General features: G+C 36.0%; 1 protein-coding gene across 1 annotated transcript in view; it reads right to left on the bottom strand.

Moving 5' to 3' along the window:
* The window catches only part of cfap58 (cilia and flagella associated protein 58), a 60,879-nt gene that overhangs the window by 30,338 nt on the left and 9,537 nt on the right, over positions 1–21,004 (bottom strand). The window contains exons 7-12 of the mRNA XM_083523116.1: positions 19,389–19,548; positions 16,040–16,122; positions 14,169–14,360; positions 8,904–9,065; positions 6,555–6,701; positions 5,058–5,198 (exon numbers count right to left, since the gene is read on the bottom strand). Coding sequence (XP_083379242.1) covers positions 5,058–5,198; positions 6,555–6,701; positions 8,904–9,065; positions 14,169–14,360; positions 16,040–16,122; positions 19,389–19,548 — 885 coding nt within the window. The remainder of the gene's footprint in view (positions 1–5,057; positions 5,199–6,554; positions 6,702–8,903; positions 9,066–14,168; positions 14,361–16,039; positions 16,123–19,388; positions 19,549–21,004) is intronic.

Genomic DNA, 21,004 nt, shown 5'->3' with positions numbered 1-21,004 from the left:
GCATGAGTGGCCTATTTACAATAAATAAATAGCAGTGCGATAAATAAGGGTATGGGGTCCATATATACAGGGGTCAGGGTGAATAATGTACAGAAGGTGCAGTAGGTAATAATATATGTATATATAGTAATATACAATATACTGTGCAAAGATTGTGCATAGATGTCGGGAGATAACATGCTCAAATGACATACTATAGTTGTCTACAAGTATGAATGTTGTATGATACAGTATATACAGAATAAATATGGGTGGAATATACAGTAATTTGGTGATAAACAAGTTATGGGTGATGCAAAAATGCATAGTAGATAAGCAGTGCAAAAAAAACCCAGCAAGTGACAATGCAGTAGTGTATTGAGTGATGATCAGCTGTTCAGTGAAGTAACAGCCACAGGAAGAAAGCTATTCTATTGAATTTATTGATTGATCTAGTCCATGATTGGGGTGAAAAGTATCTTTGATAATGCCCCTCGCCCTTTGCCGACAGTGTTTTTTTGTTAATGTCCTCCAAGGTTGGTAGCCTTTGTGCCAATGATTCATTGGGCAGTTTTCACCATGGTCTGTGGCAGTGCAGCTACTGTACCACACTGAGATGCAGTTAGTGATGATGCGCTCAATGGTATAGCGGTAAAGGTTCTCAAGTATCCTGTAGCACAGACAGCACTTTTTAAGACTCCTCAGGAAATACTGCCGCTGTTCTCCCTTTCTGATCAGGATAGAAGAGTTCAGGGACCAGGTGGGATCCTCAAAGATGTGGACTCCTAGGAACTTAAAGCTGGGTACACTCTCAACAGCAGCTCCGTTGATGTGAATGGGAGCATGAATGTGATTGCCGGCTCATCTAAAGTCCACAATGATCTCCATTGTCTTGTTGGTGTTGAGTTCCAGGTTATTGTTCTCACACTATGCTACTAGGTGCTGGATCCACTCCCTGTAAGCGTTTAATCGTTAACTCTCATTAACCCTACCCCCGTGGTGTCATCTGCAAACTTAACAATGCTGTTTGAGGCATAGTCAGGTATGCAGTCATGGGTAAAAAGGGAATATAGGAAAGGGCAATACACATTCCTGAGGAACCCTAGTGCTGAGGGTAAGGCTTGATGAGGTGACAGTGTTCAGTCGGACAGTCTGTGGTCTGTTTGTAAGGAAGTCGAGGCTCCAGTAGCAGAGATGTGTGCTGATGCCAAGTCATGACGAAAAGTCACCCAGTTCTGTTGCAGCAGAATGCTTTGGCACTGGCATTAGAGTAGCGGATTTAAAGCAGGTGGGGACAGTTGCTTGGACCAAGGACAAATTAAAGATGTCCGTGAAGACCTCAGCCATCTGCTCTACACATGCTCTAAGTACCTTGAGCATGGGCTCCATGTTACCTTTTTTTAAAATGTTGTGAGGTTGAGCTCGTCTGGGAGTAAAGCATAACTGGTGGCGTCCCGCTGGGTGGTTTGAGGTCAGTGATGCAGTCCCTTGCCACATGCGTCGGAGGTCAGCAGAATTGAAGTGCTCCTCAATCTGCTGTTTGTATGCATGTTTGGCTTTGGCGACGCTGTAGGCTTCCCGGTCTCCAGACCGGAAGGCAGTGTGGCGCGCTTTGAGCAGAAAACGGACTTCCCGGGTTCATCCAGGGCTTCTCAAGAGGAAACACAATGATGTTCTATTGTGTGGCCACCTGATCCACATACCTGTTGATGTGATCAAGAACATAGTTGGTGTAGGTGTTGATGTTGGTGACCGAGTCAGTGGAGGCCTGTCGAGCAAATTCACTCCAGTCTGTATGTGAGAACTGCTGCAGGAGAGTAGTGTCAGCCCCATCCAGCCAGACTTTAACAGTCCTGATTGCAGGTCTTAAACGTTGGATGACTGGGGAGTATTTGGGCAGCATGAACAAAGAGTCCAAGGTGGGGGAGAATTGTAGCCCTGTAAGCACCAGCCACCCATGTATATAAAGATGTTAACCCTAACCCACTATAATGAAGGAAGTAATGACAACAGAGCAGCAACTATACTTATTTAACCAATACTTATAATAATATAATAAATATTAAAATGTCTTCATTGTGTTTGTTTGACGCAAAAGATTCGCATGTTTTAGAACGCGTTGAAAATAATGAATCATCTTGCCACATTTCATCATCTTTTTTTATTTGGTCTCAGGCTCTGTGCAATAGCAGTTTCTTTACGTGGGAATATATATGACCCACACCTACTGAGAGACACAAACATTGCTCTAATTTTAGTTTGGGATGAGTGCACCGTTCTGCACTTGTGTGAGTGAACCATTCTGACAGTATCTTTCACTTTACTAATGGAATGCAAACTCAATGCAGGGCTGCATGACTATTTAAAACCATATTTCATACCAAAAATAAATACAAACATTGCAACTTGTACGTTTGAATCAAAAAACTAAATAAAACTAAATGCCTTGGATACTGTAGACTTTATAAAGCAAGCTGTTTGCATTTATTTTTAAAGCCCAACTTCATTTGTTAGCATCTATTTTTAAGCATAACTATTTGAATTTTCTTCAATTTTAAATCTGCACTCTGTTACAGCTGCAGCTTCCACTTTACTACACCTCATTAATGTATAATTAAAGATCTAATGGTTTATAAGCAGTGATGGCTGGTCACCATATTGAATGGGAAGGGAATAAATGTCCCTTTCAGCAACTCAGATTCATTTATGAAAGTATTATGGATTATCCTTAGAATACAGGACCTCATAGGTATAAAACTATTATGTATTCATCTACATACCAATTAATTAAAGACACAGATGGATAGCAGTACTCATTCATTCATTCATTTTCTCCCGCTTAATCCGTAATTCGGGTCGCGGGGGCGGCAGTCTAAGCAGGCCCCCGCCTTCGACTGCTGCCCAATCCTCACAGCACCGTCCCTTGCGGTCCCTCCTGCAGGTGGTGAGCCCACGGGAAGAGCAGTACTCATAATTAGTAATTTATCCATACAGTGTTTGTAATCATACGGTAAAAAGTTTTAACAGCAAGCATGGCAAACAGAAAAGCTGGTTTGCTTGTCATTTGTTAGCAGCTAACAAAATGTACTTTCATTATTGTGTTGATTTTCATTTATGCAATTTGTATTTTGAATGTAAAATGTTAGCTATTTACTTTTACATTCTGTATTTACTGCTGTTTAGGTGTTACATACATAACATTTACATATGTACTCACTATATAGATCAGGCTTAAATAACTTTCCCAGTGCAAACAAAATCTATGGGGACTTCAGCAAGGCAGCATGGAGATACAGACTGGGCTAGGGAGAAATCAGATCGTGCCTATACACCCTGTGTTTCACAATAACCCCAGGAACTACGTATGGGGCAATTAATTGTCCTATAGAAAGTAATGGGAAAACAGCTAGAATTGACACACATACAGTGCATGCAGTGTGTGAAAGTCCAAAGACCCCAAAAATGCCATACATCAAACCAAACAGCCCACGGGGGAAATTACATCCTAGAAGCAATTACCCTATGCTTAGTGGGGGGAAGGAAGGCACAGGTGACAAAGTGGACAAAGGGATAACAAAAGCAGACATGTGACGTATTAACAAACTCAGCCTAGTGAAATCCCAAAACTCTGGCAACATGGGCGTGTTACACATTTAAACTCTTAGCACGGCGAGGGAAGTCAAATGCCACCTTCGAAAATGATGGCAATACCAGGCATGTAAGGTATCGATAAGCTCACCAAGGACGATTGCATCTTACTAAGAACAATGCACACCCAGTGCACTCGGTGGTTTTGCTCCCAGTGCCGAGTTTTGCACCGTCAAGCACCACTCCCATTTTCTTCAAGAAATGTCCAATTCTAGATTCTACTTTTTTCTTCCAATAATTCAGTTTTGCATTTGGTCCCTAATGTTACTTAATAAAGTTTAGAATGTGTAAATGATGTATTTGTCTCTTTCCAAATATAAATCTATTTAGAGACTATTTATCAAGCAAAAGGTTAAACAAATGGCTAAGCATTTCTTTAGTCTGGTTTAAAATCAGTATGAGTACATATTAAACAATGTTTTTCCATGATAAATATATAAATAAGTAGCTGGAATCAGTATTGTCAATTCAAATAAAGTGACCTCAGGATGACCTTATAAAAAAATCTGCATCAGCTCTCTTTGCCACTTTGACAGTTCTGACTCTCTCATAGAAGCACTTTAAATTATAGGCTTATTTGGACACCTGACATTTCCAGCCATATATGGTTCTTCACCAAACTTATACTACAAAGTTGGAGGCAATGGTATAGGATGTCTTTTGATGCAGTATCATTAATTTTTCCTTTACTTAAACTAGGAGGCCCAAAAATTACAATGTCCACAAACACAAAGCAAGTTCTACTAAAATATGATTTACAAAGGATGGAGTGGAAGATCTTAAGTGGCTTGCTATAATAATCTGACCTCAACCCTATTGAACACCCTTGGGATGAATTAAAATGCTTATTGCTCCCTAGGTCTCCTCCTCTCACCTACATCAGTGCCTGACTTTACTAACGCCATTGTGGCTGAATGAGCACAAATCTCCACAAGCACACTTCAAAATCTAGTGGAACATCTTTCCAGAAGGGGTGAGAGGTTTTATAACAGTAAATAGGGACTAGAATGTGGAATAGAATAAACAAAAAAAAAAATTTATACTACCCGTATACTAGGACATATATAAATTTTCCAATTAAACCATAAATGATTGTTTAACCCTTGTTATGTTTGACCTGATGTCTTCACCACTGTTCATTTTCAGAGTGACAAGTCTGAACATTCCCCTTGTGTGCGCACACACACACACACACACACACACACACACACACACACACACACACACACACACACACACACACACACACACACGTTTGTCTTACCAATTTGAACCTACGGCCTCACACACAGACAGCACTTTTATGTTTGGAATACACCCAAACTCTATGACTGAACTTGGTGTTATAGCATGACAAGTGGTTGGCTACTAAAGTAAGCTCTTTACCTATAAATACACACCCACACAGATCCCTTTTCTTTCAGCCTTACCTGATCCAGCTCTTTCTTCTGCTGTGCTGTCTCTGCGTCAGCATCTGCTATGATTTTCAGCAACTTGTGCTCTTCTGCCTTCTGAATTTCCATATCCTTTTTGGTATCTTGGGCCTGCTGCTTCATCCTCTGAAGCTCCGCCTTTAGGAAACAAGAGGAGAGAAGAGGGTTTAAAAAGAGTCGCTGAGGTAAAAGACATTTAAAAAGCACAATTTGCCTATAAAACACACTTTAGGATGCCACCAGGAGTTGCAGTAGTAAGATGACATTTCTGGCAGCCCACAAAGGAGCAAAATAAACATTAAAAATAGTACTTTGTAGTATAAGTTTGGGAGAAAGAGTTAGAGGGTTCATGAAGCCAAGATCTATCGGAGAAGATAAAAAGCTAAACCTCCTGATTAGTAGCTCCATATGGCCTCCCTTCTGTAGAGCTCCTCTTGCACCCAGGTCCCCTGCTGCCATATCCATGTTGACGTTTCAAGCAAATGCGTGCAAACACACCTTGTGCGCCACATCACTGATTAAGCCAACACAGAAATAGTTGGCTGTTGTTCCCAAGAATAAATCAGAAAACGGGTACAATACACCAACCCCTTGTTACCAGACATCAACCAACCCTTAGCCGCGACCAAATCTATCCATATTTTACCAACCTGACAGTGAATAGGTGCCTGCAACCCAATGAAAAATTATTATTCCATGTGCTGTCAGTTCTATTACATACTCATTAATTCTCCTATTTGCAAATACACTAAAATAACACTGCTTATCCTCTATTATATGCTGAAGAACCTTGTTCTTCTGAGTTCTTCTACCCAGGGCCAAACCTTTGCAGCTAGTGGTTGAAGAGTGTATAATGTTTTCAAAAGAAGTGATCATTCCAATTAACCCAGTCCGCCCTCACGCTTTTTAAATAGTAATCATCTGGACCTGACATGGGCTAAGAGCAGCTTCTGTCCTCATATTAAACAACTCTGTATTCCCTAAATATTTGAAAATGTAGTCTATTACTTAGAATTATTAAATTCTAATAAGCTGCTTTAATTGGAGGCTAACAGGACCCCCAGGCAGGTTTGAGGCTTTTAATGAGTGTAAGCACTGGAAGAAAATATTACATATACAGTCATGTGAAAATAAAAGCACAGTCTTATTAAATTTGGTGGTTTTATGTTTCAAGACATGATGCATAAAGTAACACAGTTTCTTTAAAATTATGGCCTCACATTTGACTTTATTAAAAAATTAATAAAATACAAAATGAAATAGTACTTCGAAAAGGTAAATAAAAGAAATGTACAACAAGTGATTGCTAAATTCTGCCTGGTCAAAAAAAATAGACAGGGGTGACTTGCAGGAGTAGGGGAAAAATAAAGACAGACAGAGAAGTTAGTGCTGTGGAAGAAGTAAATAGAAAGGTGGAATAGAAAAAGGTAAGGTTTTTTTTATGTTGTTGTTTATGTTGGTAATAGTAGAGAGGATATAAGAGTGATCTTGTACCTTAAGAGATTCTTTTTCTTTCTTTAAGTGCTGGATCGCTAGATGCTCTTTGGACAGTGCAGCCTCTTTGCTCTTGATCTCTTCTGTGAGCTGACCATTCTCTTGGCTCATGGACTTCATCTTACGCTTTAAATCTGTGATGTCATGCTGCACACACACACACACACACACACACACACACACACATACACAGAGCATGAATGAGAAAAAAAGAGACAGTCTAACACAGAAACAACAAAAATTGGTAGAACACACAAGTACAACCAGATGTACACACTCAACTCAACACATAGACACACACAATTAAGCAGACACTGACATACATTGGTGTAAGCTCATACACAGATTTTACATACATCTGGTGGCTCTTTAATGCTGTAGAAGGCATTTATTTGGTATAAACTGTCATGTATGATATAAATATATATATATATATATATATATATATATATATATATATATATATATATATATATATATATATATATATATATATATATATATATATATATATCATATATAGTTAAATCAACAAATGGAATATCATGTGTGGAATAACTTAAACAGGGCCATTAATGTTTTTGCAAGAAATAATGTACTAAAATTACCAAATCAATTTAGAAGGCTATTACTTAAAAACGCTATATATAACTGTATATATACACTGTATATAAATAGCAATCAGCCATAAGATTATGACCCACTGCCTAATATAACTGCCTAATATATAGACAAGTATAATGTAGAAGAAACCCATTATTATAAAACTGTCCTTTGAATTACAGCTGTTGTTGAAGCAAATTAATCAAATTAACCTTCTGGCTGATCAGATTAAAAAAATCTACAGAATTTTGATACAAACCTTACCATTCAAAACCCAGTACTGTATCAAAGGTAAAATACTGTCCCCAGTGCTGAAATACACACTTGCGAGTGATAAACGCACGCTTCACTCCAAGAGATGACTGCTAATGATAAAAGCTGTGACAAACCATTTAAACGGGCATATGGTTTATAAATAATAAAAAAAAAAATTGCACTCAAAGCAAAGCATATGTATTAGCATCCAGTCAAGAACGTGCAAGCCAACAATAAATCCACAGCAAACAGAGTTGCCAAATAAAAAGCCAATTTTCTGCTGTACCTTTATCATACGACCATCCAAAAGCTCAAGAGGAATTGTTTCATTGGATTTAAAACACATATAACCAGTGTGTTTCAGGGGGTTCTTAATGATTGTCACAGTACCTTCTACCTACTACACTCTGTTTCTCAAATCTGATTGGCCAGAAGGTGTTGATTTATTCACAATTTTACTTGTGTATTACTTGTGTATATAATAAAAAACTGACAAAAAAAAAATAAAAAACAGTTAATTATTTACATAATACACTCCAGGTGGTTCATATATATCTTCTGTTGTGACACCTTGCTACTCTACATCAACAGAAAAAAAATTCCAGTTGCTGGCAGCTGAATTTGTGTTAGATGAAGTACTGTATGTTAATATTATTAATAGCCCCTAACTGGCTTGTAATACATGTGAATAAATAGCATAAAAAATAGCATTTTTAAATTTAATCTCGAGTTCATGATTTCTGCTCTGGTTTACATTTGCAAAACAGTATAAAAAATATACAATTCAAAAAAAAAATTGTTTTAACATTACAGGTATCTGTTCATTGTAGGCCATATTCCCAATTGATGGACCACTTAGTTTCACAGAAAGAGGCCATATAGCTAATCAGCCAATTATAATTGTTATAATGTTTAATGATCTATAACTGCTTTAGCATTATGATTTATAAGCCTTAAATATTAAATTCTGTTAACTTTTACATAATTCTATTTAACATTACAGTAATTATACTGTGCTTCCACAGAATTCCTTGTTTTGCAGAATAAAAAATTTTATGAAGTTTAGAGAAAAAAAAATCGCCTCAACTTTCAAGATTTTGAAGCATAAGGCCAGAAAAGTGTATAAGTGGCCCATAAAAAGACTATCTGAAAATAAAGTGCCTGACTATGGCTATGTGTGTTAAATTGCATTACTAAGAATGATTTGTTCCACCCTTGATCTTACTTAGTTATAACTAAAATCAGTTAGAAGACAAGCATGACAGTATGACACTAGAGATGCCCATTGTCCAAGTAGAAAAAGTTCTGCAATAGCCGAACAAGAACAACTGCAAAACAATTCTTGAAATATAGGAAACTATGAAATAAGCAGCTCAGGAAAAAACTGAAATTGTGTAAGGTTCACAAATGTATATGAGTAACATTGTAATTAACAGTATAGGAGAAGGACAATTTAAACAAAGAATAAAGTGATATATAATGTTCACATACCTGCACATCAAGTAGATTCTTGCTGTAATTGTTCCGTTCAGCTCTCATTGCCTCATAGAGGTTCTGTTGCTGCTTGAGCTTTGTCTCTGCCTCAGCAATTTTCTTCTTGTCCTCACAGATCTCCATCTCTTTCGATTTAAGTTCATCCATGTGCTCTATGATCTTAGACAAAAAAAAAAGTGTTAGATACATCAGAAATATGAGACATCTTTCATTTCCAGTAACAAATCCTTCTACAACCCGACACACCCGCCAGAGAGCCACAGCATCTTAGAAAAGACAATTTATATTGGTGGTGGCTGACAAATCCAGCAGAACCTTTTTGCATGTTTGATAGTAATAAAATCAGAATATTTCGAAAGAGCCTGATTAAAACATCAAATGGGTATTATTATTGTCCCTTGCAACAGCTCTGCCTGCACTGTCTCAGTCAATGCAAAACATTATATGTCAAATTAAAATTGGAACCAGATTACATGGATTTGCGGCATTAGACTGCTGCAGTGCCCCAGGCTAATTCAATAATATAAAGCATTAAAGGATAAAAAATACATAAATTCTATAAAAAAAGAGTGGGATTGGTAAAATATCTTCAAGCCTTAAATGCTCATTACTTTGTCAATTTTTTTCATTTCTTCAGTTATTAAGTTTACTAAATGGCTTGGTTTTATGAAGGTGTGGTCTAATCAGTTATTTCACTGAAATATGACATCCTAAAGGTCCAACTATAGTTTTCTTAAGCTTGAGATGTTAAACTTCTGTGTTTTCTTTCAAAAGCAAGAATTTTTAAGATGGTCAGTTTGTTTGCCTTCAAAAGGTGTTTAAACTATCCATATTATTATTATCCAAGTATTATTGAATGGTACAGATCTCTTTTTTTGGTGCCAATATTTCTGGGAGTCAAGGTAACCTAGTGCTATAAATTAGCAATAAACATGAATTTAAAGCATATGTTGTGTGTATCATATAGTTGTTGCAAATGCAAACGTAGCTCACCTATAAAGAATACATGCTCATAGTTTGATGAATAAGCTGACTTAGCACTTATGCAATTATAGCTTACTAGATAAGTACAGAGATAATCAATTCCTCTGATTAGCCTATTTCATATATACATTTATTTAAAATTTGCATTAAATGGCACTGCATATATTTTTATATATTATATTGTACATGAGATGACCAAATACATGACACTGTGCTTACATCAGACTTATTGTAGCTCTGTAACTATGCCTAAAGTCTGAACACAGATGTGTGCAATTTCAGATGTAACTCAATCTGAACAGATCCCTATACTCACTATATCTCACACTCATTAACAACATTCTATTACCAGTTCAATATAAAAGCAATCAGGATTAACCGAGCCACAGCAAAAGGAAGAGCATATGTTTTCTCTTCAGAGCTTAGAATTGTCAAATAAATACAAGACAAATCTATTAGGCAGCTAATACGAATCAAAGAATTTGTTCCTAAAAAAAAATACATTTAAAAGATCCCTGATATAAATACTAAAGTGAGAGGTAAAAGATGAGGAAAGAGAGAGTCTGTGTGTGAGACAAAGACAGAAAGAGTGAGGTCAATGCAATTAAAAGAAAAGAGAAATGTTTAATGTAGTTCCTGGCTATACCTGGGGTATATCAAGCATCTCAAGGTATAGCAATCATTTCTAACTGAATAACGACCATTATTACACATTTCAGCCGTTCAGATGCGATTAATCTCTGTGATGTCAAAAAGAGTTATCATTAGCTGTCATATCAGTGGCAGATGCTATCCAATCTCTGTTTACTGTTTACACCTTGCGTCTGAGACCTGGCATATTTCTTCTAAACATCAGGCTTCCAGTCAAAATTAACTTAGTCTAATACAAACATGTACACCAAAACAAACAGTAATTTGTAAAATGCCTGGTGTATAAAATTTTACTATGGCATTGCAGTTTTCCACAGGAATCTTTAGATTGGTCAGTTTAAATGTAATCTATTTGAATGGGTTTAACATGAAGCCTATTAACAGCACTTTTGTGAAATAAATGTGAGAAACATAAAGTTGGGTCATTATTTATTGGACAAATATATGGGTACTGGAGCAAGACCAAATGTAAGGAACTACATAGCAGGAAGCTATCATGCTATACAGTGTGCTAATATCTAGCAACATTTTCACAAAATAAGCAGTAGAGTGTTAACAACATATAGTTATCCAACATGTGGTCTAGCAGCTCATTTTGACACATCTTTAAGCAGCTGTGTTTGATACAGCAAAAACTACATATATTGGCCAGCTATCAACAACACTCTCAGCCTAATTACATCTCAACAAACATGGAAAAGACCTGAAACTAGTTAGAAAATGGAAGACAGATCTTCAGGCACAGTGTCATGCTGGAACAGGTTTGGTCTTGTTACTACCAGTGAAGGGGCATTTTAAAACTAGAGCATACAAAGACATTACAGATATTTGTGTGCTGCCAACTTTGTAGCAACAATTTTAAGGCTACAAACAGTACTTGCAATAGAATAACAATAGAATTGCACTAGAATTATAATAAATAGGTTCTATTCATCATAACACACTGTCTGCACCTACATGCCTTTGTTTGCAGCAAATTATTAATGTAATTACAATTATTTACTATAAAACAAGACCATGGCAACAATAGAATATTTTTTATCTATCCCAATAGAGCTGCCTTCTCTGTGCATTGATCAGCATAGTTTTTGTTCCAAAGGGGCCTCTATTAGTGCCTGATGAAGTTCCCATTTCTGACCAGTACATACAACTATCACATGTTGTGCAATAACAATTGTACAGCATCTAGTTATCATGTAAATTTCAATAAATCTGGCCCGAATCATCATGAATGAATAACCAAAGTAATTAATTATTTAATTAATTAATTAATTAAGTTATTAATTTTACAAATTTATTATTTAGACCAAATTTGCTATAACTTTGGTGTTATAGTTAGACGGGTTACAAAATGAATGAGCCTGGCTAAGAAGAGGGAGCATAAAAAGTCTCTTGCTGTCTTTCTCACTCACACACACCCATGCACACACTCCCACTCAGTGCAGACTGTGTATCTACAACAGACAGAACTATTTCTGTTGCAAATCATATTGTAAAAAATTGTGAGAGGGACAGTAGGTTTATGGAAAATGTCTGTTCTAACCGATTACAACTTTTTTCCAAGCAAGGGCTTTTATTTATTTATTATTATTATTATTATTATTATTATTATTATTATTAATTTAGACATTGAGACCTGACCATCTTTTCTTTAGATTTTCTTATCTTTTTTTGTTCTGTGCCATTTGCAAAGCATGTAAAGTTTTGTTCATCAGGTTTTTGTTCAGGTCAGCTTTTTCTTGTACTTTTTTAACCTGATGAAATTTGTAAATACTTGAAAAGTATATTGGTTCTTTCCAAATTATTCTGATCAGCTACCAGCAACTGAGTTGTTCCAAACTATCTTTGCCCTTTGGTAAAATATTTTATGCCTCTTATCACACTCAAGTGCCCTACTGCTGTTTTAATGTTATCTGCACTGTAGAATTATTTGCTGTATTTTTGGAACTGTTTCTTTTTATCAGCATTTGCCAGGTGGTCTAACAGGCTGACCAGCTTTGCGTGTATTTTGGAAGCTAACAGCTGGATTTCTTAGCAGAGCAGTCATTTAAAAAGAATATTCGAAGTCCATGGTTAATGGCGGTGGTAATGGTTGTTTTTTCCAAGAAAGTTTTTTTTTTTCATTTACTTTTATTGACGTGTATTTTTGACCATGTAACAATTAAATAGATATGTGTATGGGGACAAATATGATAAAAAATTACATACTGATTGCTAGAAGTTCTGACATCCAAGAACAAGAGAATGTGCAACTATTTATTATTCATTCAAATTATTAAAGTTTCAACTGCTACTATCATTAAATGGTACATTTTGGTACATTGATATAAATCCAATCCAATATCCTACAAAAAAAACAAATAATATAATTTTAGTTTAGTTGATTTTAGTTTTATGTTTTATGATTTGCATTTAGAAGTAACGGTAGCAATATCATAGGTTGCTTTGTATATTTGGTATAGTGACTGTATAACTACTGTACATTGGCTTTAGTCATGCAATCCAGCATACTTTGGGTTTACTTTGGTTCAGAAAATGTTTGTCACACAACTTAACACATTCAACACAGTTCTTCAGTCAAAAAGTTCATATTTCACACTAACCAGTCAAACTACTTTATAATTGGCACACTTAATAATTATACTATAGTATTGTTCATATTACACACAAACCTTAATGAATCAAACTTGTTCATATTACACGTACCAATTAATCATAGCTCTTTTTAAAAAAATACATTGTTAGCCAAGTTCATGTTACAGACAATTGGATATAACACACACGAATTACTGAAACTAATTATTTACCTGGCGCCTGAAACAACACTTTAGCTATTTAGCATGATTCTTAGTCTAATAAGCTCATTTATACAAATAAAGCATGTATGAAATTGATTTAAATTTGAATGATCATGTTTTGATTGCTATGTTCAGCTATTGTTGAAATGGCAGTTACAAATTCAATTGCATTTGGGGTTTTTTTTGGAAATAGGTAGAAAAATTATTTAATATATACACAGTGCAACCTCGATACTCACGGGTTACATTCTATGACCCCTCGCCAGTAACAAAAAATTGCGAGGTTTTGAGTCTCTCCTTTTGATAATTCCTTTTTCAAGGGGAATTGTACACGTACTGTACTGTAAACTTAACAAAAATTGTGAATTACTTGTCATAAATGTATTATTTACTACTTTAAATGAATAATACAATAGTTTTTCAAAATTTCTATGTAATTTATTTGTACAAACTCTGTTTTGAAATGTTACTCCGAACTTTCGAGCCACTCGCGGCTTCTCATGAACTATCAGATTTTTCACGAGTTACTCTTAGTCTGGTTCAAAATGAAACGTCGCAAACTATCGAGGTCGCGAGTGTCAAGGTCGCGAGTATCGAGGTTCCACTGTATATATAATATTTCAGTTGTAATTTTTTAAACATGTATGGGAAAGAGACTATGTCTGCTAACAGGCTAAAAGCTTGACTAATATAATGGAACATAGCAATGGTTGCTAAACAGGGACTGAGTGAGTAAGATTTGGGTTTGTGATTAGACTAAACAGTCCAGATGTGTAAATGAATGCATGTTAATGTATAACCCTGTGTCTGCATGTGAATGTGTGTCTACCTTCTGTTTGAGGCCACTGGCTTTATCGATGTTGCGGTCCCGCTCCTTTTCCAGCTCGTAAATTATTTTGCGTTGCTTTTGCGCTTCGTGTTTGCAGTTGTGAATTTCCTGTTCCAAAACAATCTTCGATTGCTGTTCCAGCTTGACCAAGTCTATTTGTTTCTCGGTGGCCTTTTCCGCCTTGATTAAATTCTAAACACACATACAAAAAAGTACTTATTTACTGTCAGTGCTGTCATTTTAAACGATTGAGTGGTTGAAAAAAATGAAGAATTTATTTTTGTCCCTGATTCTTTAGTGTATAGTGGATGAAAGAAGGTAAACTCAGATGTACCACCAGTTTCAGAAATGCAGGTTTACACAACAACATGTATTTATTGCATGTATGTGCATGTGGGGGGGGAAAGGCAGCGTATTTAAAGTCCCATTAAATATGAATGGGTACTTATCTTCATATCAACAATAATACTGCAATATTGTGGAGATCTGCAGTGCAGAAAGCTACTCGATTGTGAATTGCATTTTCATAACAATGTTAATAGAGCAAATAATATCTCAGGGGTGGAAGAGTATAAAGAATATACAATATGATAAATATGATATAATTTCTGCCTGTTAGATGTGTTTAATGATTTAGTTATAATAAGTGATATTTCTTAAATTACAAATTATTTTTGCTATAAATGTTATTCAAGTAATAAACATTACTGTAAATATAAATATCTATCCTATTACAATATAATGCTATTGTAATACTGTAATATTTAGCATTTAAACAATAGCTGTTATTTTCCTATATTTTTACATGAGATAGCAATGCTATTATACTGTAGTACAGCCGTGGCCAAAGGTTTTGAGAATTCCACAAATATTTTTTTTTCAAACTCAGTTTTTACTCCAGAGTGTTATAAAGAGTGATCAAAAATGAACTTAGTCCCAAAACAAACATTTCCACTGAATTTAAGCCCTGCCACAAAACTACCAGTTGACATCATGTCAGTGATTCTCTTGTTAACATGGATGAGAGTGTTGACAAAAAACAAGGCTGGAGATCACTCTGTGATTCTGATTGAGTAAGAATAACAGAGTGGAAGTTTTAAAAGGGGGTTGGTGCTTAAAAATCATTAAAATTAAAGCTTCAGAGTGCCCAGAAAAGTCCAGCAAGTGCCAGATCTGTCTCCTAAATTTGATTCAGCTTCAGTGGGCTGTCTCACAGTTTTGCCTTATAACACAGCCATGAATAAAAAATGGTACAAAAACCTCTTTGAAGAGCAACTTCTCTCAACTATTCAATAACAGTTTGGTGACAAGTTATGCCTTTTCCAGCATGATGAAGCCTTGTCTCAGGCAAAAGTCAAAACTAAGTGGCTTAGTTACAAAACATCACAATTTTGGGTCCATGGCCAGGAAACTCCCAAGACCTTAATCCCACTGAGAATTTGTGGTAAGTCTGCAAAAAGTGGGTGGACAAATAAAACCCACTTTGCAGAATTCCAAACTCTAAGCGATGATTACGCAAGAATAGGCTGAATTTCAGAGGTCTTAAAAAGAAATGGTCAACACTGCAAATATTGACTCTTTGCATAAACCCAATGTAATTGTCAATACATGACTTTGACACTTATTAAATGCATGTAATTATACTTCAGTATACCATAGTAATCTTTGACAAACATCTAAAACACTGAGGTAAGAAACTTTGTGAAAATTAATATTTGTTTCACTCTCAAAACTTTTGGCCAGTGGTATAATATATATTTAAATATTAAAATGTATATGGTATATCCTATCATACTGTGTTTGCTCAAGTTGGGGATTAGAAGTTCATGCACTTCTATCTCCCGCTCAAACACATTCACACACACACTTACCATAGTAAGCATTTCTTTTTCCCGGGTCAAGACGTTTATTTTCTTCTTGTAGTTTTCTGTCTCTATTTTATTAATCTCCATTTCTGAGGAAAAAAGTGCCTGTTTTAGGATCAATAAGTATTTTGCATTGATATTCATGTTCAAAGGAATATCTCTATAGTCATTCTCTATAGTAACTTACAGACGGAGAATACATTACACTTAAGACACCCGCTTATGTTTATATGACACATCAAAATATGAGCAATGACATTCATGCTTGTGCGAGGCAGATGCTTAAATGGATTTTCTTGGTGACCCGCTGAGATTATTGAATTTAGTCAAATTATTTTAAATAGAGCTGTTTGGGCAAAGGAGTTTGTTATTATTTATAAGTGGCATTCATGTTACTCATTTACACTATATAAGATACAAGTATGTGTCTATGCTGAACCCTTCTGCACGTTAAGCTTAAAACATGAAAATGTAAAGTAATATAGAGGGTATTCGGAAGCCAAACGATACTAAATTACGTAATATTAAAGCAAGATTTCATTAAAGCTTTCTACAGGCGTGTTTATTGATTGCCTCAATCAACTGTTAACAGGTTTTCTGTTCTTTTTCACTGTACCAGGGAAAAGTGTCCAAAAAAATCTGCATTCATAATACTCCAATATTAGGTATGTAATTACATACATTGACTCAGAATAAGGCCCAGTGAGACTTAAATTCTGTAAAGCTGAATGAAGATGGACCATAGAGGTATTAGTAAAAGTGAATAACTAAGGTCTGATTATAAATCTATTGTAGGGTTGCACGATTGGAAAAAATTGTATGTTGCGATTATTGTGGTAAATATTGCGATATGCAACTGCGATAAAATTAATGGTATCATAAGTTTACTTGATTGGTTATCAAGGAAATTGCACACAGATTAGTGTTAATGCTGCAATCAGTAATTGTAAAAAAAAAAATTAAAATTAAATAGCATTTGCATCAATGAAAATAATGTACAGCTGAAATAAAAAATAAATAAATAAATAAAACATATATATATATATATATATATATATATATATATATATATATATATATATATATATACAGCATATATATAATATTTAAGAGAGAGATAGAGAGAGAGAAAGAGAGAGAGAGAGAGAGAGAGAGAGAGAGAGAGAGAGAGAGAGAGAGAGAGAGAGAGAGATACCAGGCAGAGCTGACTGCATGTATGGGGATGTGTGTGGGAAAGCGAAGGTTCCCAGGTGAAGGCGCGCTAATACGCAAGTGTGCGCGGGTTACATGTTGGCGTCGAGGAAAGATGCGCATAACCGCGAGTGGGGGTGTGTCCAGTCATGAGTTCGAGGACAGGAAAGCAGTTGGGCAAAAGTAAATAAAAAATACCGTATTTTCCAGACTATAAGCCGCTACTTTTTTCCCACGTCTTGAACCCCGCGGCTTAAACATCGACTAATTTATGGATTTTTCCGGATTTTTTCCCGGTTTCACAAGCTTCAAGACAAAAAACTGAGCTCCATAACATTAGACCAATGAAATTGCCGAACGGGTTCAGGTGAACCAATGAAACTCTTTATATTAAATCAGATGCGCTCCCACTGAATCGGGCCGCACCACATCATAAATATGGATGAGGTTCCTCTGACGTTTGACCTGCCGCTCACTCGGACTGTCTACAGGAAATGCGAATCATTCGTCACGCTGAAAACAACCAGGCATAAAAAAACACACTTCACCTGTGTTCTGAGCTGCACGGCATCGGGAAAAAAGCTTCACCGATGGTGATTTTTAATCGCACGACGATGCCAAAAGATAAACTTTCGAGAGAAATTCTTGTGAAAGGAAGGAGGAAGACAGTGAACAATTACTTTTTTAGTAGGCTGCTGTTTAGATACAAGCCGTGTAACAGACACTGTCTTTCATTAAAGCCTGTGTAAAATTCATTAGTTTTAATGTAGACACCTGCGGTTATAGACAGGTTTATCTATGTTCAAAATAAAAATCTTTGTAAAATTTATATTTGGGTGCGCTTATTAGTCCGGAAATTACGGTAAATGAAAGCTCTGTCTGTTGAACCATCGCCTGCCGTCTCTTTCTTCCAACCAGGAACCACTGAGATCTGTTACAGATTTGCCACATGATGTAGTAAATTTAACTTTAAAAAGAGTCTCTCTCTGTTCAGTGATGGTGATCCTAAAGCTAAAATATTACCATATAACAGAGTTTACAGCGTTTTTTCTAAAACCATTTCAGTGTCGGGCTACACACCTGTTCTCTGCGCTGCACACTGGAAAGTCACGTGACCACACACACACACACACACACACACACACACACACCAACCGCCTAAACTATGACTATCTGGTCTTTTTTTTTTTTTTTTTGAAAGTATGTGTCCACACATGCACTTATTTATTTAATTAAATCAGAACATTTGCAGTCATATAATCGCACAAGCTGACATCAGGATTATGATACCATGGGCGTAAATCCCGGGGTGAAAGGAGGGGCATGTCCCCCCCATCCAATGATTGTCGGTTGTTATTTTTTCAATAAATTGGCATCGGCCAATTGTGCTCCAAAGTAGGAGGATTATTAGGCAAAATCTGGGACATCAAATTGTGCGTCTACATTCTGCGCTTGTGTGAGAGAACATAAATTTACAGCAGTAGTCTGTATTCGGCATCCAAACAGGGAAACCAAAAAAGTTAAAATGACAACATGTGTCATTTTGTTGTAAAAAAGAAAGAGAAAAAACAGGCGAGAAAGAATAAATAAATCAAACAGTAAAAGAGAAACACGGGAAAGGAAGAAGAAGAAGGAGGCATAGATATAGGACAACTGTTTGTTGACAGCCAATGATAAGATTCTTATGTGATTCGTATGATTCATATGCAATCATGCTGGAACAGGTTTTGATCGAATAGTTCAAGTGAATGGAAGACTTCATTTTATCACATCTAACATTTAGGTAACAGTTTGGGAAAGAACCACATATGGCTGGAAAAGTCTAAAATGTACGGTATACAGTATATAGTGAATAAACTAAAAGAAACATAGAAAAACAGGAGAAGAGAGGAAATGCAAAAGCAATTCAGAGATCTGGAGAAATGGAGTAAGAGAAAAAGAAAATCCAGACACAGGCCAAGAGAAAACTACACAATGCTGAGGTGAGTGTGAGAAGCACAAAATCTACCAGAGGTTGTGACCCAAAGAATAATATAAAACATAGTGGACGTGTGTGTTTGTGTGTGTTGTGTGTGTGTGTGTGTGTGTGTGTGTGTGTGTGTGTGTGTGTGTGTGTGTGTGTGTGTGTGTGTGTGTGTGTGTGTGTGTGTGAGAGATGCCTTGCCTTTCTCCATCCCTGTGATTTGGTTCCTCAGTGTCTCTCTCTGCTGTTCCACATCCAGTTTCTGGTCCTCTAGCAGGCGTAGTTTCTTGTGAGTCGTTTCCCTTATCTTAGTAAGGTTAGAAATCTCCTGCTTCATTTGAGTCACCTCCTCTCTCTCCATCTACAAACACAACACACACCACTCAGTATGCATATCAGTGAATGCCCACTGTAAGTTTCAGAGTTCCATTTTTTGTTCAGACTTTCCTGATTAAGATGCCCCATGGGTTACAAGTTATATGTTACAAGGATAATTTCTATCTACTTTCTCTGCAAAATCAGTTTGGACCAACCATGGTGTCTATTTGTTTTCCCCCCACTAAAACAATAATAATTATCTGAATGACAAAACATCACGTCATTCAGATGTCAAAGTATTGAGCTATGTTAACTATGTTCTGACTGATCTATTTATCAGCCCAGCACTGGATATCATTACCAACCTCATTTAAAATATTTATTGTTTCTTTTAAAACATTTATTTATCTTTTTGTCCAATAAAGTCCATCTCTTGCTCTCTTTTATCCTCACACTTGACTCTTTCTAAGACAACCTTTTAGCTGTTTTGTCTGCAATATTAATATATAGATAGCGAGTGCACTGCTACTTATCTCAGTTTCCATAATTCAAGACGGAAAAGCACAGCTGAGGGTGAAACCGTAACACAAATTTCCGACAATGCATTAAACTGTAAATTGAGTTTTCCCCATACTGCTGAACAAACGAACAATGTCTGTCTGGTCTGTTACTTTTATATGTATACACTGATCAGCCATAGCACTAAAATCACAAAGCGGTAAAGTGAATAACATTTATGATCTCATTACAATGACACCTTTTAAGGGGATATTTTATATAAGTGATTAATCCGTTTTTAAAGTAATGTGTTGGTAACAAGAAAAGTGGACAAGTGTCCACTAAACAACTTGTGTAAGAGGTCAAATTTTATTGGCTAGAAAAATGTGTTAGAGCATCTTTAAAATGGTTGGTTGACATGCTGTCCCCTGTCTAGCGTCAGAGCCATGCGGTTATAGGTATAAAAGTATTATAGTTTATATATTAAAGTATTATAAGTTAAAAGTATTTTAAGATTATAGAAAGAGATATAACACGAAGCACCTACAATTCCTTAATGCTGATTGGTCAGATTAGCTCTCTGTGCTTTGTAGAAAGACGAACCTTTTATGCACATTTACATTTTATAATGTTTAGAGCCCTGAACTGGCAGCTCTCGTCATCTGCACTTCTACTGTACATCTTTTTTCCCTTTCTTATTATGTCTTGGATTTTCCCTTAATGGCTACATGTCATGCCTGAGCATGAATATGAAAAAGCCACAAATGCATAATATTTATGCATTTATGCATTAATTTAAGCATAATATTTATGCATTTATGCATTAATAATAGCAGCACAGAGAAATGGAGCTTGCTTAGCCTTGCGTGGTGTCGAATGTGCTTTTGCAGTGCCCCCTTGTGGTATATAACAGCTTTCAATGCTTGATTTACTTTTTTTATTTTTTAACTGGATGAATTCCTAGGAATTAAATATTAATATGTAGATGAGAGGCTTTTTTG

The sequence above is a fragment of the Silurus aristotelis genome (genome assembly GCF_946808225.1).
Source record: "Silurus aristotelis genome assembly, chromosome: 20".
Classification (NCBI taxonomy): domain Eukaryota; kingdom Metazoa; phylum Chordata; class Actinopteri; order Siluriformes; family Siluridae; genus Silurus; species Silurus aristotelis.
Note: the sequence above shows the minus strand (reverse complement) of the source record. Positions and strands in the feature narration are given on the sequence as shown.